This window comes from Hydractinia symbiolongicarpus, chromosome 15 (genome assembly GCF_029227915.1).
Source record: "Hydractinia symbiolongicarpus strain clone_291-10 chromosome 15, HSymV2.1, whole genome shotgun sequence".
NCBI classification, from domain to species: domain Eukaryota; kingdom Metazoa; phylum Cnidaria; class Hydrozoa; order Anthoathecata; family Hydractiniidae; genus Hydractinia; species Hydractinia symbiolongicarpus.
In genome coordinates, this window is record NC_079889.1 from 11,426,452 (window position 1) to 11,440,327 (window position 13,876).

Below are 13,876 nucleotides of genomic sequence, written 5' to 3' on the forward strand. Positions count from 1 at the left end.
GTAAAGCAAAAGATATACAAGCCTTTGAGGTGAAACGAAAGATATACAAGCTGTTGAGGTAAAGCAAAAGATATACAAGCTGTTGTGGTAAAGCAAAAGATATACAAGCTGTTGTGGTAAAGCAAAAGATATACAAGCTGTTGTGGTAAAGCAAAAGATATACAAGCTGTTGAGGTAAAACGAAAGATATACAAGCCGTTGAGGTAAAGCAAAAGATATACAAGCCTTTGAGGTGAAACGATATAGAAACAAGCACATACTCTTGCCATATTTTTAGAGTTTCCGATTTCGACTTCTTTTACAGCAATAAGTTGTGCATTATCTGTTAACCCCTGATATACAACACCGAAAGCTCCTCGATCAATCATTTTCCCTTTCTGCCACTCAATAACCTCGTTTTCATTGTTATCTGTATATGAAGATGAACTACTGTACAAGCTTCTGCTTGAAATATTACCCAAAACACTTCGTACATATGGTCTGTCGGTTATTGTTGACACAGAATAATTAGAATCACATGGGGAGTCTGATCGAAATGTAGACTCGTTATTTACAATACCAGGTGCAAACATCAGTTTGGACATCTCTTGAAAAGTTGAATTGTTTGACATTGATGTAACTTCCTCTTTTTTGATACTTCGATGCATTTTAGATGAAAATGACATGGAGCCGTTTTGACTCTTTTCTTCAGATATTCGAGATAAAAAGTTATTATATTGAAACAATTTCTTATTCGGCGAGTGACTAGGTAGTTCTTCCACAACACATTCTATGGAAAGTGTTTTCTCCATACTCTCTATCAACATATTTGGGGCATCAGTTTCACCTCTTGCAAGTACATTCACTACATTTTCAATGTTTAATTTATTTTCTGGTTTTTCATTTTTTTCAAATCGATCAATGAAATCACTGTTATTAGTTTCTCCTAAACAAACAACATCTTGCATGAGAAAGTTGTTAGATTTTACTGCAATAGCGTTCTCACTGGCATCAACTTTCAATTCTTCAATCTGCTGAAATTTGTGATTAACACTTTGTTCAGGATGTTCGGTTGATACACTGATCTTCTGTTTACATGTCTTGGTTTTAGGTTTCTTCTTACATTTGGTGGATTTGTTGTTCAATTGATTTTCTTTCAATTTTTTCTTGCAGGTATTTTTTGTTTTCACAGATCCAGCTTTTTTCATATTTATACCAGAAGATGATTTCATCGCTTTCGCGCTTGATACTCTCGATATTGGTGGCAACACAGAGGAAGAATAACTCGATTTTCGTTTTTCGTTGTTGGAAAACATCTCCTCAATCTTAACATGACATTCAGGATTTTCATATGGACCAATAATGGTTGAATCAAGTGATGTGCAATCTGTTGCCCACTTTGGTAATTTTGGTAAAGTATTGTTCTTACTGAAAAGATGTGAATCTTTTGTATCTTGAAAATAGTTTAACTGTTCAGATTCAATGCTTAACGTTTTATTATCATTACAAGAAGGATGCAGGTGACATGGGATATCAGTTTCTTTTATTGATAACTGAGTGGAAGGTAAGACAGCAGTTAAAAGTTTATTGTCAGAATTATTATTTTTTTTCTTGTCATGCTTTAGGTGATGATTGATTCTATTTAAAAAATTTACATCTGAATTTTTTTCTTTTTCTTTTAAGCTAACATTAAGTGGGGTTTTTACTTTTGAGAAATCTTCTTTTGTGAAAGTTCTATTGAGTATGTCAGGTTCTTCACTGATACCTGAAGTTTTCTTTTTCGTTTTTGGCTTGTCATCAAATAATGGAATAAAAAGCACTGTTCCGCTGCTTTGTCTTTCAATACTGATTTTCTTTTCTTTTGTAATTTCTTCTTGGATAACTGAATCAAGATCAACAAAGAATGCTGATCCTTTAGTGGTTGTAACAACATTTATGTTTTTTGTCATTTTTTCTCAGTGTTTGGTGTCTACAATGAACAAATGTAAGGTTATCTGTAAATTACATAAAAACCAATATAGATTGACTAAAACAGAAGGACAAATTTGGGAAAGAAAACTTGTATCTATAAAATAGATGTAAGCTTTAGAGGCTAAATACAGACACTGTTTACCATACTATAAATATACACAATGTTTAATGGCTATAAATAAATGTGTTTGCTTTTCTCTTGACATAAAAATCAAGCAAAAACTACACAAACATGCAGAAAACTATTTGGTCAAGTTCCCAGAAACGTTCTCTGAAACGTAATGTCAAAATTAGGAGTGCACAAATGATTAACCAATCTTGTGCTTGGTGCAAAGTCCATTGTAAATATCAAACTTCTTTTATTGGCAAATTCTTCTATTGGCAATTACAGCTAAGATAATTTAATTTCAGTGTCTTTGGATCTAAGCAATTCCTCCCAGTGGGTAACGTAAATTGGAATTTATGAAAATTGATAATCTCGATTACGTAGAATTTATGGGATTTCATACGACAACATTTGTGTCCCTTTTCCTCTTTGAATCATTGCTAACACATTCAAAAAACACTTAATGCTTCTGAAATAGTTTTCCTTTCCATTCGTATTTACTATCCTGTATCGACTAGACCCACCAGAAGCACACGCCCCCTAACAACAATTTTCAATTGGTTTTTCTGTATCGCCTTTTTTACTGCCTGACAGTACACTTTTTTTATAAGAATAATTCTATCTTTTTTTTCGTCATCATATAGCCAAGGGAAAGTATAGGCCCCGTCGTAAAGTCTGGAAGCTGAAGGAAGAGATTGTAGCAAGACAATTTATAGTGCAAAAGTTCAGCAGTTAGCCCACAATGGTCAGTGTGATAGTGACAATGCTGAAAGTACTTGGACTACTTTGAAAAATTGCCTTCTAGAAGCTTCTGATGATACCTGTGTGTGGACGAATGAAAAAGACTAATCAAGATGTTGTAGGCGAGAAGTGTATATGTAATGATGAAGGTGTTTTTGCTAGCACAGAGGAGGAGAAAAGGGTAGCTTGAAAGAATTATTATCAGAGGTTGCCTAACACTGAGTTTGATTAGGATGAGGATAATTTGTCTGATGATGATGTTGTGGAAGGGCCAGCCATGCAGATCAAGACAGAATGGGTAGTGAAAGCTATTAGGAAATTGAAAGCTGCAGGAGTATCAGGTATTGTTGCAGAGATGGTAAAAGCATCTGGATATATTGGACCTTATTACAAGTCTTGCTAATCCGATTATAAAGGATGGTGCTGTTCCGAGTGAGTGGCAGTCGAGTGTAATAGTGAATTGTTTCAAGGGCAAGGGTGATGCATTAGAAAGAGGTAACTATAGAGGTTTGAAGTTGGTTGATCAAGTAATGAAAGTTATTGAAAGAGTGATTAATAAGTTATTTAGAGAAAGAATTATATAGATATAGATAAGATGCAATTTGGTTTTGTTCCAGGGTGTGGCACTACAGATGCAATATTTTTACTCAGACAGCTTCAGGAAAGTATTTAGGAAAGAGAAATAATCTATTTTGCCTTTGTAGATTTAGAGAAAGCTTTTGATAGAGTGCCACGTAAAGTTATTAGGTGACCTATGAGAAAATTAGGTGTGAATGAGTGGCTAGTTACAATGGTACAGTCTATGTACAGCAATGCTAGAAGTCGTGTCAGGACTAACGATTCACTTAGTGATGAATTTAGTGTAAATGTTGGTGTACATCAGGGCTCTGTTCTTAGTCCTTTGTTGTTTGTTCTAGTCTTAAAAGCGCTGTCGATGGAGTTCAGATCAGGTTGTCCATGGGTGTTATTGTATGCAGATGATTTGAGTCGATGGAAGAATTAGTTGAAAAGTTTGAGAAGTGGAAGAAAGGACCAGAAGAGAAAGGGCTAAGGGTGAACACAGGAAAGCCTAAAGTCATGATTAGTAGCATTAAAGCCAAGTGTGACCTTGTAGCTGGAAAGTGGCCTTGTGGAGTGTGCAGGAAAGGGTTGGTAGTAACTCAATTTTCTGTCAGACTTGCAAGCATTGGGTACATACAAAGTGCAGTAGTATTGGTGGAACGTCAAGAGCTGACATCCTGTTTGTATGCAAGACTAGCAGAGTCTTGTCAATTGAGTTAAAAGGTAGGTTGTATGAGGCCTGCGTAAGAAGTGTTATGTTGTACGGTAGTGAGATATGGACAGTGAAGCAGGAAGATCTTGACCATTTAGAAAGGAATGATATGAGAATGGTTAAGTGGATGTGTAACACCAGTCTGAGAGACAGAAAGAGTTCAGATGAGCTAAGAAGCAGGCTAAGTACCCGTAGAATTAAAGATGTTATCCAGATACGAAGATTTAATTAGCTGGGGCACTTGGAAAGAATGGAGGGGGATAATTGGTTAAGAAAGTGTAGAGACTTCAGAGTTCCTGAGGCAAAGCACAGAGGTATACCGAGAAAGACTTGGCAGGAGGTTATAAGGACAGACTTGATACAGAGGAAGTTGAGTTTAGATCTAACAAAGTCTAGATCAGATTGGAAGAGGGTCATTAATGTACCCCGTCCAGCCCATGCTAGCATGGAAAACGGACGTTAAGCCAAGAATGATGGTTCCAATTATCCATCTCATCCCTCAAATGTTTGCAGAATGAACTGTTGCGATTTTGAGAAAATTGTTTATATATATATATATACTTCGAATTTTGGGTTTGATGATATGGTTGTAAAGATGCTAACCTTTGACCCACCCCATTCAATAGTTAGTAACAAGGCTTTTCCAGGAAGATCTTGGCATGTGTGTAGTAAAAATCAAATATGAAGTATTTATGCGTGCTTATTAAGTGTGCAACATTGGTGAACTTCTTATAAAATTTAGTATTTTGCATGTGCTATCAATACAACAGCACACCTCAATCAATTTGCTTGTGCGTTGCAACTGAATTATAAACAGAATTTTAGAAGAATCAATAGAAAACCCAAAAACTTCAAACAAACCAATGCTCATGAGTTACCTTGTGAACCTTTGTGTATAAGATTTTCGTATATACACACATTTTTTATCTGCCTCACACAAATACTACTACACAGAGAGCAGAACTCAAACAACATTGTAGAAACGGTCAAGCATTGAGTTGAGTTAGTGAAGAAGCACAGATGACAAACCCTAATATATCTCAGGTAACTGAAGTATATAAGTAACTTAACAGATGGTAAACCATGTATTAAGCATAATATCAATGAGAAGAATGTTTATGCTCTATCCAATAGACAATGACAAAAATCTTGTTTATATTTCAACGATTATTTTCATAACCATTAATAATTTTAAAGAAATTACATACCATATCTTTGCAAGAGGAGAAATTAAATGGGGTCATTTAAATTCTTTTAAAAACATGATCCTAGTACTTTATACTTTACCAAGTTAATAAAGCCTTTTCTTTTGGGATATCAATATTCAGTTCTTCTTATACGAAAACTTGATGAAAATTTCTCAGAGCAAACCCAAAATGTTAGTAAAAAAATTATTCCAACAACGATGACATCGGCAAGGAACATAAGAAGTATATAACCAAACCTACTAAGTGTGGTCATTATTATAAACAAAAAACAATTTTTTAAAATTCTTTGGCCTAGCTTGGGTGGGGTGAAAAGCTTCAAGTCATGACTTAAGTAAGGTATCTGCATAATCAAATAGCTAAAATAAAACGCTTAGGATTCGAAAGTTGACTGGCTGGATTGGTAGTCTCATATGTCGTGCTAGCACCCGAGCCGCGGCCATATTTGTTTATTATGTTCCCTTGGAAGGAATTACAGCATACGGGAAAAGTGGGACCTGGATCCAAGGACACTAGAGGGTGAGACCCGGGACCCAGGACACGCATGGCAGGTGTTCGAAAAAAGTTAAAATGTTGTTGCTTTGAAACAAATTTCATTTTTTTGATAACGTATAAATTAACCCTTGTGCTCAGGGTTTTTTGCCTTCTTGATATGAGAGATTACGACCGTCATCTCTCACATAAAAAAGGAAAAAAACCTAAGTACAAAGAGTGGTTTAAATAAAACATAGACATTTGAATGCCACTAACACAAGGTAAAAAAGGAACATCTACCGGTTGTATTACCATAGTCGACGGAAACATTGAAAACACAAAAATAAATAAGGAACTTTTTATCATGTTTAAATCCTTATAACTTTTAAAAGGAATTTGTTATTTTTCGCAACAAATTCATTTTGTAGAGTAAACGTTTTAGTATGAGTGTGCTTATCTTATTCTCTGTGATATTATATTTTTTTAAGTTATTATATTGGGTTGCCTTTTTATCCAAAGAATTCATTCTGTCAGGACAAACAAGCATGGTTGAAATGACAATAAACGTCCTTAGATTTGTTTGAAAAAGTTTTTTCTTTGTTTTAGGATCTTGACCCTCCTGTTTTGGAAACAACAATCAAACTTTGCACATAAGTAGATAAAATACCAGTGGCAAATTTCCCTGTACTACACAACTTCGTTACATAGCAACGACTTAAGGCAAAGAGATAAATTTCCGTTGTCATGGCAACGTTGATCGGAGGCATACTCCCTAACTTAAAGGCAAAATAAATAGACAGCGAATAAAATCGTCTCACTTAGAAAAATGTTTCTTTTTGACTGCTTTGTAAATAATAATTTGCAGTCTGTTTTTCGTCTCCGTCTTTTCGACACATAAAAACTGCGAGTGTAGCCTGAAACAGGTGTTAGATCACATGCAAACCACACAAACGTGGATGTGCGATATGTGAATATTGAAGATAAAAAATAAATTGTTACTGTTCGAAAAATAATACATCTTATTTATGACGTCATTATAAACAATTGTTTTGAACTATCAAATAATTTTACAAGTTAATTTTAGTTATACTGTAAGTTTCAATGTACATCGGCGATAAATTTTGTCACATGGCATGAGTTCATGCATTGCATGTCTCACAAGGTGAACCTGAACACGGTTTGAACAACCAAACTATTATCTGCATAATTACAATCCAAAATTTCTTACTGCTTGAATTTTTTTACAAAAGTACTAACCTTTTATGCCTATTTTTATTAAGCAGAGCGGTTTGACTGATAATTTACATGTCGACAATTAACTGTTCACCGAGTTTGGATATTTGCTCTTTATTTGGTATGTGTAAACGAAAACCAATTTCAACGAAGTGATCAAACAGTGTACAAACGGCTACATACGTGTACAAACAAGTACACGTGTATCGCGCTAACAGTCATTAATAATATCGACCTTACAAAACAAGGACGGAAATATTTTTTTTTCGTCGCTTTTAAAAAAGTTGTCGTTCTCCGTCAGACTCAAGGAAAAACCATCTTAATCTTTTATATGACTAGCTTTCATAAAAAGTTGACGACATCGATAGTTCCCGTTCTTGTTTCGCAAAATCTCTAGATGCTTATTTTCTTTTTAGTGTGTAAAATATGCTAAATGACAAAACTTGTTCTTGTGTAACCTGGACTTTAATATTACTCGGCTCCGGCTGTATTGTTGCCGGTTATATGACAAGGTACTGGGAAGATCTGGACAATTTTCACTTTGGATTATGGGAACGGTGTATTCAACAAGTATGCGAAAAGTTAAAACCATCGTACAGTGAAAAGTTTACCTCTTCCTACCTGACATTTATATTTGTCACTGTCCTATCTTTGGATGTAAATCTAACCTCTGCGTTAATAAATTTTTGTTTAGGCGACCAACTTGATGTTATTCGGGCATTGTTCGCACTAGCTGCATGAGTTTCATATTCTTGACAACTTTGCTAAGGATTGTGGGATTGTATATGAAAAAAAAAATTCTCAAAAACTATCATAGTGATGCAAATATTGACACGTGAGTGCTAGTCTACAGAATTGTTATTTTTATAGTAGCATCCACTATATTGAAATACCGTTCAAGTTGACATTTCTGTGCTAAATTGAGTTCGCCATCAGCAAATTATTATCAAAAAACGCAGAACCTTATGAAGCAAATAGGCATGGGGACAAGGTTGCTGTGAAATGTCAAATACTATTTTCAAAATCTAATATTCTGCTGATTTTACAAAACGAAAACAAAATTGCACAAACAATTTACTTTTTAGTGAGTATGAATAGAAACTACGTGCCCATGACTCTTTCTCTCTCTCTCTTTTGATATCAGGTGGAGATGGTGTCATGTCTCGTGTTGAAGTAAATTCATCTCCAATCATCAACTTGTTTTGAAGTATAACTCCTTCCAGTCCTCAATCAAAATTTTTTTTTTAGTTTTTTGTACGTTAACAGCTATGGCTTTGTTACACATTACATGAAACAATCAATATACGAATGGAAATGGAGCTACGTACTGACGTGGTTAGGGTGTAGTTTGTTTAGCATCGGTTTTGCTATGACAATAGTTGTTCAATGTATGACGTAGAAACAGAACAGGTGGAGAAGTTAAGTAAACAATAAAAACTGAAGATTGTTAGATGGAAACTGAATAACAGAGGAAAATTTTTTCTAATTTTAATTTTTTATTTACTTATTTATTGTTCTCGTAATTGATTTCAATATCAGACAGCTACAAAGAGAGATTTGTTTTGAAAAGCTTCCATTATTTTATGATTTTTTACAGTCACGTGTATATGAAGCTGTAGTGAAGTCTGTAAAATATGTGTCTAGTTTGATGTAATTAATAAACGATCTTTACTGATGTTAAACCTGCTGGCGATGGCGTACATTTCCCTAAGGTATAGTTGCCAATCAAGTTCGAGAAACGCAGTGGGATATATTAGAGATGAAACTCAATGCAAAAATTATTTAGCAAATTGCCGATAATCATAAAAGCACAAAAGAATCGCTCTTTTCATAAGTTTTGTTAATCAGAGCAACGACAATAGATTTAAAGAAGTTATTTTAATAGAGCTCAAGCCAGTGAGTAAACTTCACAAAAAATAATCAACCAACATGCCGTTCTCATTCCTTCGAAGAAAGAAGAAACGGGTTAGCATACCTTATGAAACTGATGTTGGACGTAGAGTAAGTAGTCTGGGTGTGTGCAACCACGGTGAAATAAGGTTTTTGTGCACAGGAGTTGCGGGGGTCGGGAAGTCGGAGATATGCCGAAAATATGTTGGAAGTCAGTCGGAAGAACTGGAACATTTAGAACAAGTATTTGGCACGAGTGTTTTCGTCACCGTCGATGGAATTTTACGACAATATGATTTAGAAATATTTGACGTTAATTTAAACGACATCGAATCAAACATTGCGCACTATAAAAAACGAATAACAACATGCGATGGGTTCGCGTTGGTTTACTCAAAAGAAAACAAAGCCAGTTATATGAAACTTGTGAATCTGTTGTCCGACATTCAACATTTCACCAATGGCAACATGCCGATTATCGTCATCGGAACGTCATCTGAAGATGAAGACAGACGATTTCATAAAAGCAAAGGCGATACTTTAAAACTGAAACAAAACCACTTTGAGATCATTGGACAGAATAATGAAAAGATCCACAATGCATTTCAATGTTTACTTGATCAATGTGTTGCCAGGAAGGACAGCCGATCTAAATAAATAAAAATAAATAAATTCAAAGTGCGCTGCGATTTCAAATTTTTCGTACTCACTCCTTTATATATCATATTGGAGATGAGAGAAAGATAAACAAACTGCTATGTTCGATTGAATATGTTTTAATGTACGCTAGTTGGGCACCTTCTGCAAGTACGTTCGATCGTTACGTTTTGCTGGGCACGCAGATGGTAAATTTCGTTGGGTACATTAGTTGCGCAACCGCAAACAAAAAAGGACGAGAAAGTAACTGGAAAATAAAACTGTCAAATAGAAAAAAATGTATGACAATACGAAACTTAAAGAATAAAAAATAAATATATGAAAAGAATCCATATTTCTTGATATTTGATTTGTTGCATGTCACACGAGGAACCATAATAAATACTGATAAGATAAGTACATTCTTTCCAAATTTTTTTATCCTCCCAAACATAAGCTAACTAGTGGATAACATGTCTGTGAAAAACAAAATTAGTCTAACCCTTATACCAAAATAAAGCTATTCGCATCCAACTTTGCCCCCAGGGCATCTTGTATCTTTTCTTACGCCAGGAATCGCCGTCCCGGGGTCAGAAAAGATACAAGATGCCCTGGGGACGAGGTTAATGGGATCACTAACATATGGCAAGCGGGATTTTATCCACGGTCTCCAGAATTGGGAGTTGAAGCAATTATCTTCACCTCAGTGAAGTGACCAAAAGATTGTAGACAAGATTCATTGTAGATTGTTGGCAAAAATATATTCTACTACTACTTTTCTTTCACTATTCAGGACGCTACAGACAAACAAAAACTATGGTTACAAAATGACATAAAACAAACGGCCAATACATTTTACATGAACAACAAACACAAGTAAATACATACTTACTAAAACATAAAATTTATCAAGCTTCACCTGTACGTAAACACACGGCACAGATACTTTACGCACTGACGAACAACAACTTTTGCGCACGAAACACGACAAGCGCGCTATACCCAAGAGACCAAAAAATATTCTTTCTGTGGAATTAACTAAATTCACAGAAACATCAAAAATTGAGCTCCAACCAACCTCTTCCTTGGGGTTTTGTGGCCCCTAAGCCGTTATAACGGAGTGGCCAACAATGACGCTATCCGCTATCATCAACTTCATCAACAATGCAAAATGCCCCGCCCTAAGGTACAGTCAAGGAACAGCTAGCGGCTTTAACATTACGCAACAAACTCTGGGGTCGAGATGAGGCTTTAAGCGTTTTTTGATTCAAAGATATAACTTGTCACACGCCTTTTATGTACATAAAAAAGACGCTAAAAAGGCCATGTGGTCAAGGTTTGCAATACGATATAGAAATTGCTGAAAATAAAGGATCAAAATAAGAAGAATTTATTCTGAAATGCCCCTCTGTCAGAATGTCTTAGATGAGACGAGCTGACAGATACACTCGCTTCAAAGATTTAATAAAAATCTCAATGCACTAAATGTATACCAACTAAACATTATCACACCTGACTCTTATTTTTATGTTCAAAACATATTGTAAAATACAACACCCTTCCCAATATCCTTCCTGAATCTGGCGTAACAGTTTTTTTCAACCCAGAAGTAACTATGCAATCGCTAATTTGTCTATTACTAGTAGGGGAGCTAAACTACAGAACAGATGCCTTGACAACGACATGAAAACCCTTTCTAGGCTTGACTATTTCAAGCTGAAACTAAAGCATAAACTATTACCTACATGGATAGAGGCCATGGTTTAGATGGGGAATACTAGAGTATTTAATGCATTTTAGCTACGCATACCTAATTAGGTTCGCGCTTACCAGATAACTTCCTGCAGGCGCAGATTAAGGCAATTTTTTTACTATGTAAAACCGTAAAAAAAAACACTGTTTGGGGTGGGTCTTGGTGTGTTTTACGCAACCAACGCGTATATAAGTGTTTTAATTTTAAGGCCTCAGGTATGACAGAATAAGAATATTTTCGCAATCGCTTCTGCACCGCAAAAAATAAGACTGTTTCCCCCAAAGTCAGGGTTCGTCAGCACGTCAGACAAACGAACTATTACCAATATAGCTCGTTAAGCCTGACATGGACAGTCATACTGCCGCTCCGAAAACCAGGTACTACCAGGTACTGTCGGCTGGAGTCATGCCGAGCCCGGTATGCAAGAAAAGAAACATAGAGAAGTAAAGAGAGGGGCTCTGTCATCTGCACGCACATTAACTTTAATGATCAGACTTAAACGCTAAGGGTTAGTGTATTTATCCTTAAAAAAATATTATTATCATTACAGCTACCTATTTTGTTACATTACCATACAACAGTGTATGGTTAGTGTATAAAGAAGTTCCCTGCAAAAATGGTATTAGCATTATAATTACAGCTCCCTGTTTTGCTACATTTTGTGTATAACTAATGCGTGAAAAATTTAACAAAATGAAGGTGTGGATTAATCATGTCATTATAGCAATCACAATCACAATCATCAATCATCAATGAAGAAAAGAAAAGAAAAAACTTAGTTGCTCCTTGACCCAGTAACTGTCAGCGGAGCTACTCAGCCTGGGGACAATTTTGAAATAAAGCAGGTTTGTCATCACAAAAAAGGAATATGAAGGGGGGAGTATTTCTTTTTTATATATTTATTTATGAATACTACTTTTACTTTTTACTACTTTTCTGCAACATCCAACTGCGCACACAGTGTGCCATCTTCCCAATTTCGCTCATACGGCTTGGTTAACCCGGGGTTATAGTAACATTCACTTGCTCACCATTGAATCTCGAGAAAAAAATAAGATTTCGTTTTAACGTCCCGTTAAAAAAAAGAGACAAAAAACCGGGGGTCGAGGTTGGACTTATTCTTGCTACTACTATTTTTAACTACTCTAAGCATTTTTAACTGCTGTAGCTAAACGTTAGAATGCGCAATCACATATTTCTAGGTTCTACACTATAACACCTATAGTTTTGTATTTATTTGTACATATATATTTGTATTTATTTTTACGAAAGAATGTAAATTATTCAGCGCGACAAAGTAATAACAAGAAGCCCTGCAACTTGAACATTTCCGTCAATAGCCTGAAAGATATTGAAATTTGAAGTGGACCTTGAAAACGGAGAATTATGGGGTAAACAAATCACTGAGTATCCCAATTCTCAATTATTATTGTAACTAACCTGCAATGTTAAAATACAATCTAATAAATAAAAAATAAAATAAAATTTTTACATAGCTATATGAAGTATTCTAAAATAACAGTTAAAACTTTAACTGGATAATTTTAAAAGTGATCAGGAAAATTCTGGAAATTTCAGAATACAAATCTTGTTATGTATAAACTTGACGATTCGAATATAATAACTTTTGAACGAGCTCCATTTGAATGAAGGGAGTAGTTCATTGTTAACTAATTCAGCAATAAATACATATTAGCATTTAAATATTTCAGTATTTAGGCCTTCAGAAATGACACTCCTGTTGAAGATTTGTTTAAATGCTGATGGTGCATGGTTTGATAACAGCTGATCTGAAAAAGAAAGTACGTTTTAAAAATGAGAAACAAGAATACAATTTTGCCATGAACTGAAATTTCATTAGGTTGTTTAATTATTGCCTCTGTAACCTCTCTTTGCCTCTTTGATTTGAAAAGGGAATTTATAAAAATGATAGAAATCAATGCCATGTGATGCACAAGGTATATTATATGTATAAATATATGTATATAAATTTAGTCAAGCTGGCTTTTGATATTTTTGTTAAACAAGTAACATATTAAGCAGGCGATCCATGATTTTGAAACCTGTGGACAATACAGGATTTATTTTGTCGAAATTATTGTTATTCTTTTTTGATTCGAATTCTCAAATTTGAATTTCTTTTCGGAGAAACTGATTAGTTGCATTTTTCTGAAATTACTTCTGAGATTTTAAATTGACGAATTGTATTCAACAAGTTGAAACAAAAAAGGGTAAACACACAATAAAATTGAGGATTTGATAAATTGATGGTCCTTTTCGTGAGATTTTTAAAAACCAAGTCTTTTCTAAGAAATCTTAGAAAAATATTTTGTGATACTTTGGGTGAGTTCAAGAAAGATTTTCAAAAAATTAGGCACTCAAGGAGAACTGATATTTAGCCAGTACCGGAATAGTTAGCCGTTTTCAATGGCACCGTAACTTAGTGGTTATAACTCTGGCACTTTGTGCGGAAGAGAATGCTACGATAGCCCTAGGTTAATCCACCATATGAAGGAAATAGGCGAGATGGCACACTGTGTGGGCTGTTGGATGTTGCAGGGAGTTGTCTGGTAGGACCCTAAGCTCAAAATGAGCAATAAATACTCTAGGACTCT

General features: G+C 34.9%; 2 protein-coding genes across 4 annotated transcripts in view; one reads left to right on the forward strand and one right to left on the reverse strand.

Annotated features, from left to right (window-relative positions):
* LOC130628826 (mitogen-activated protein kinase kinase kinase 19-like) overlaps positions 1-6,713 on the reverse strand; it is a 26,137-nt gene extending 19,424 nt beyond the window's left edge. For 2 of the 3 annotated variants that reach the window (XM_057441846.1, XM_057441845.1), the window contains exon 1: positions 261-6,713. In XM_057441846.1, coding sequence (XP_057297829.1) covers positions 261-1,928 — 1,668 coding nt within the window. In that variant the 5' untranslated portion in view covers positions 1,929-6,713. The remainder of the gene's footprint in view (positions 1-260) is intronic. The other variant, XM_057441844.1, reaches the window with a different exon arrangement.
* Positions 6,714-8,911: 2,198 nt separating this feature from the next.
* On the forward strand, positions 8,912-9,529 carry LOC130628719 (ras-like protein rasU). Its single transcript, XM_057441703.1, has one exon. It carries the CDS (start codon positions 8,912-8,914, stop codon positions 9,527-9,529), a length of 618 nt encoding a protein of 205 aa, XP_057297686.1.
* The last annotated feature ends 4,347 nt before the right edge of the window (positions 9,530-13,876 follow it).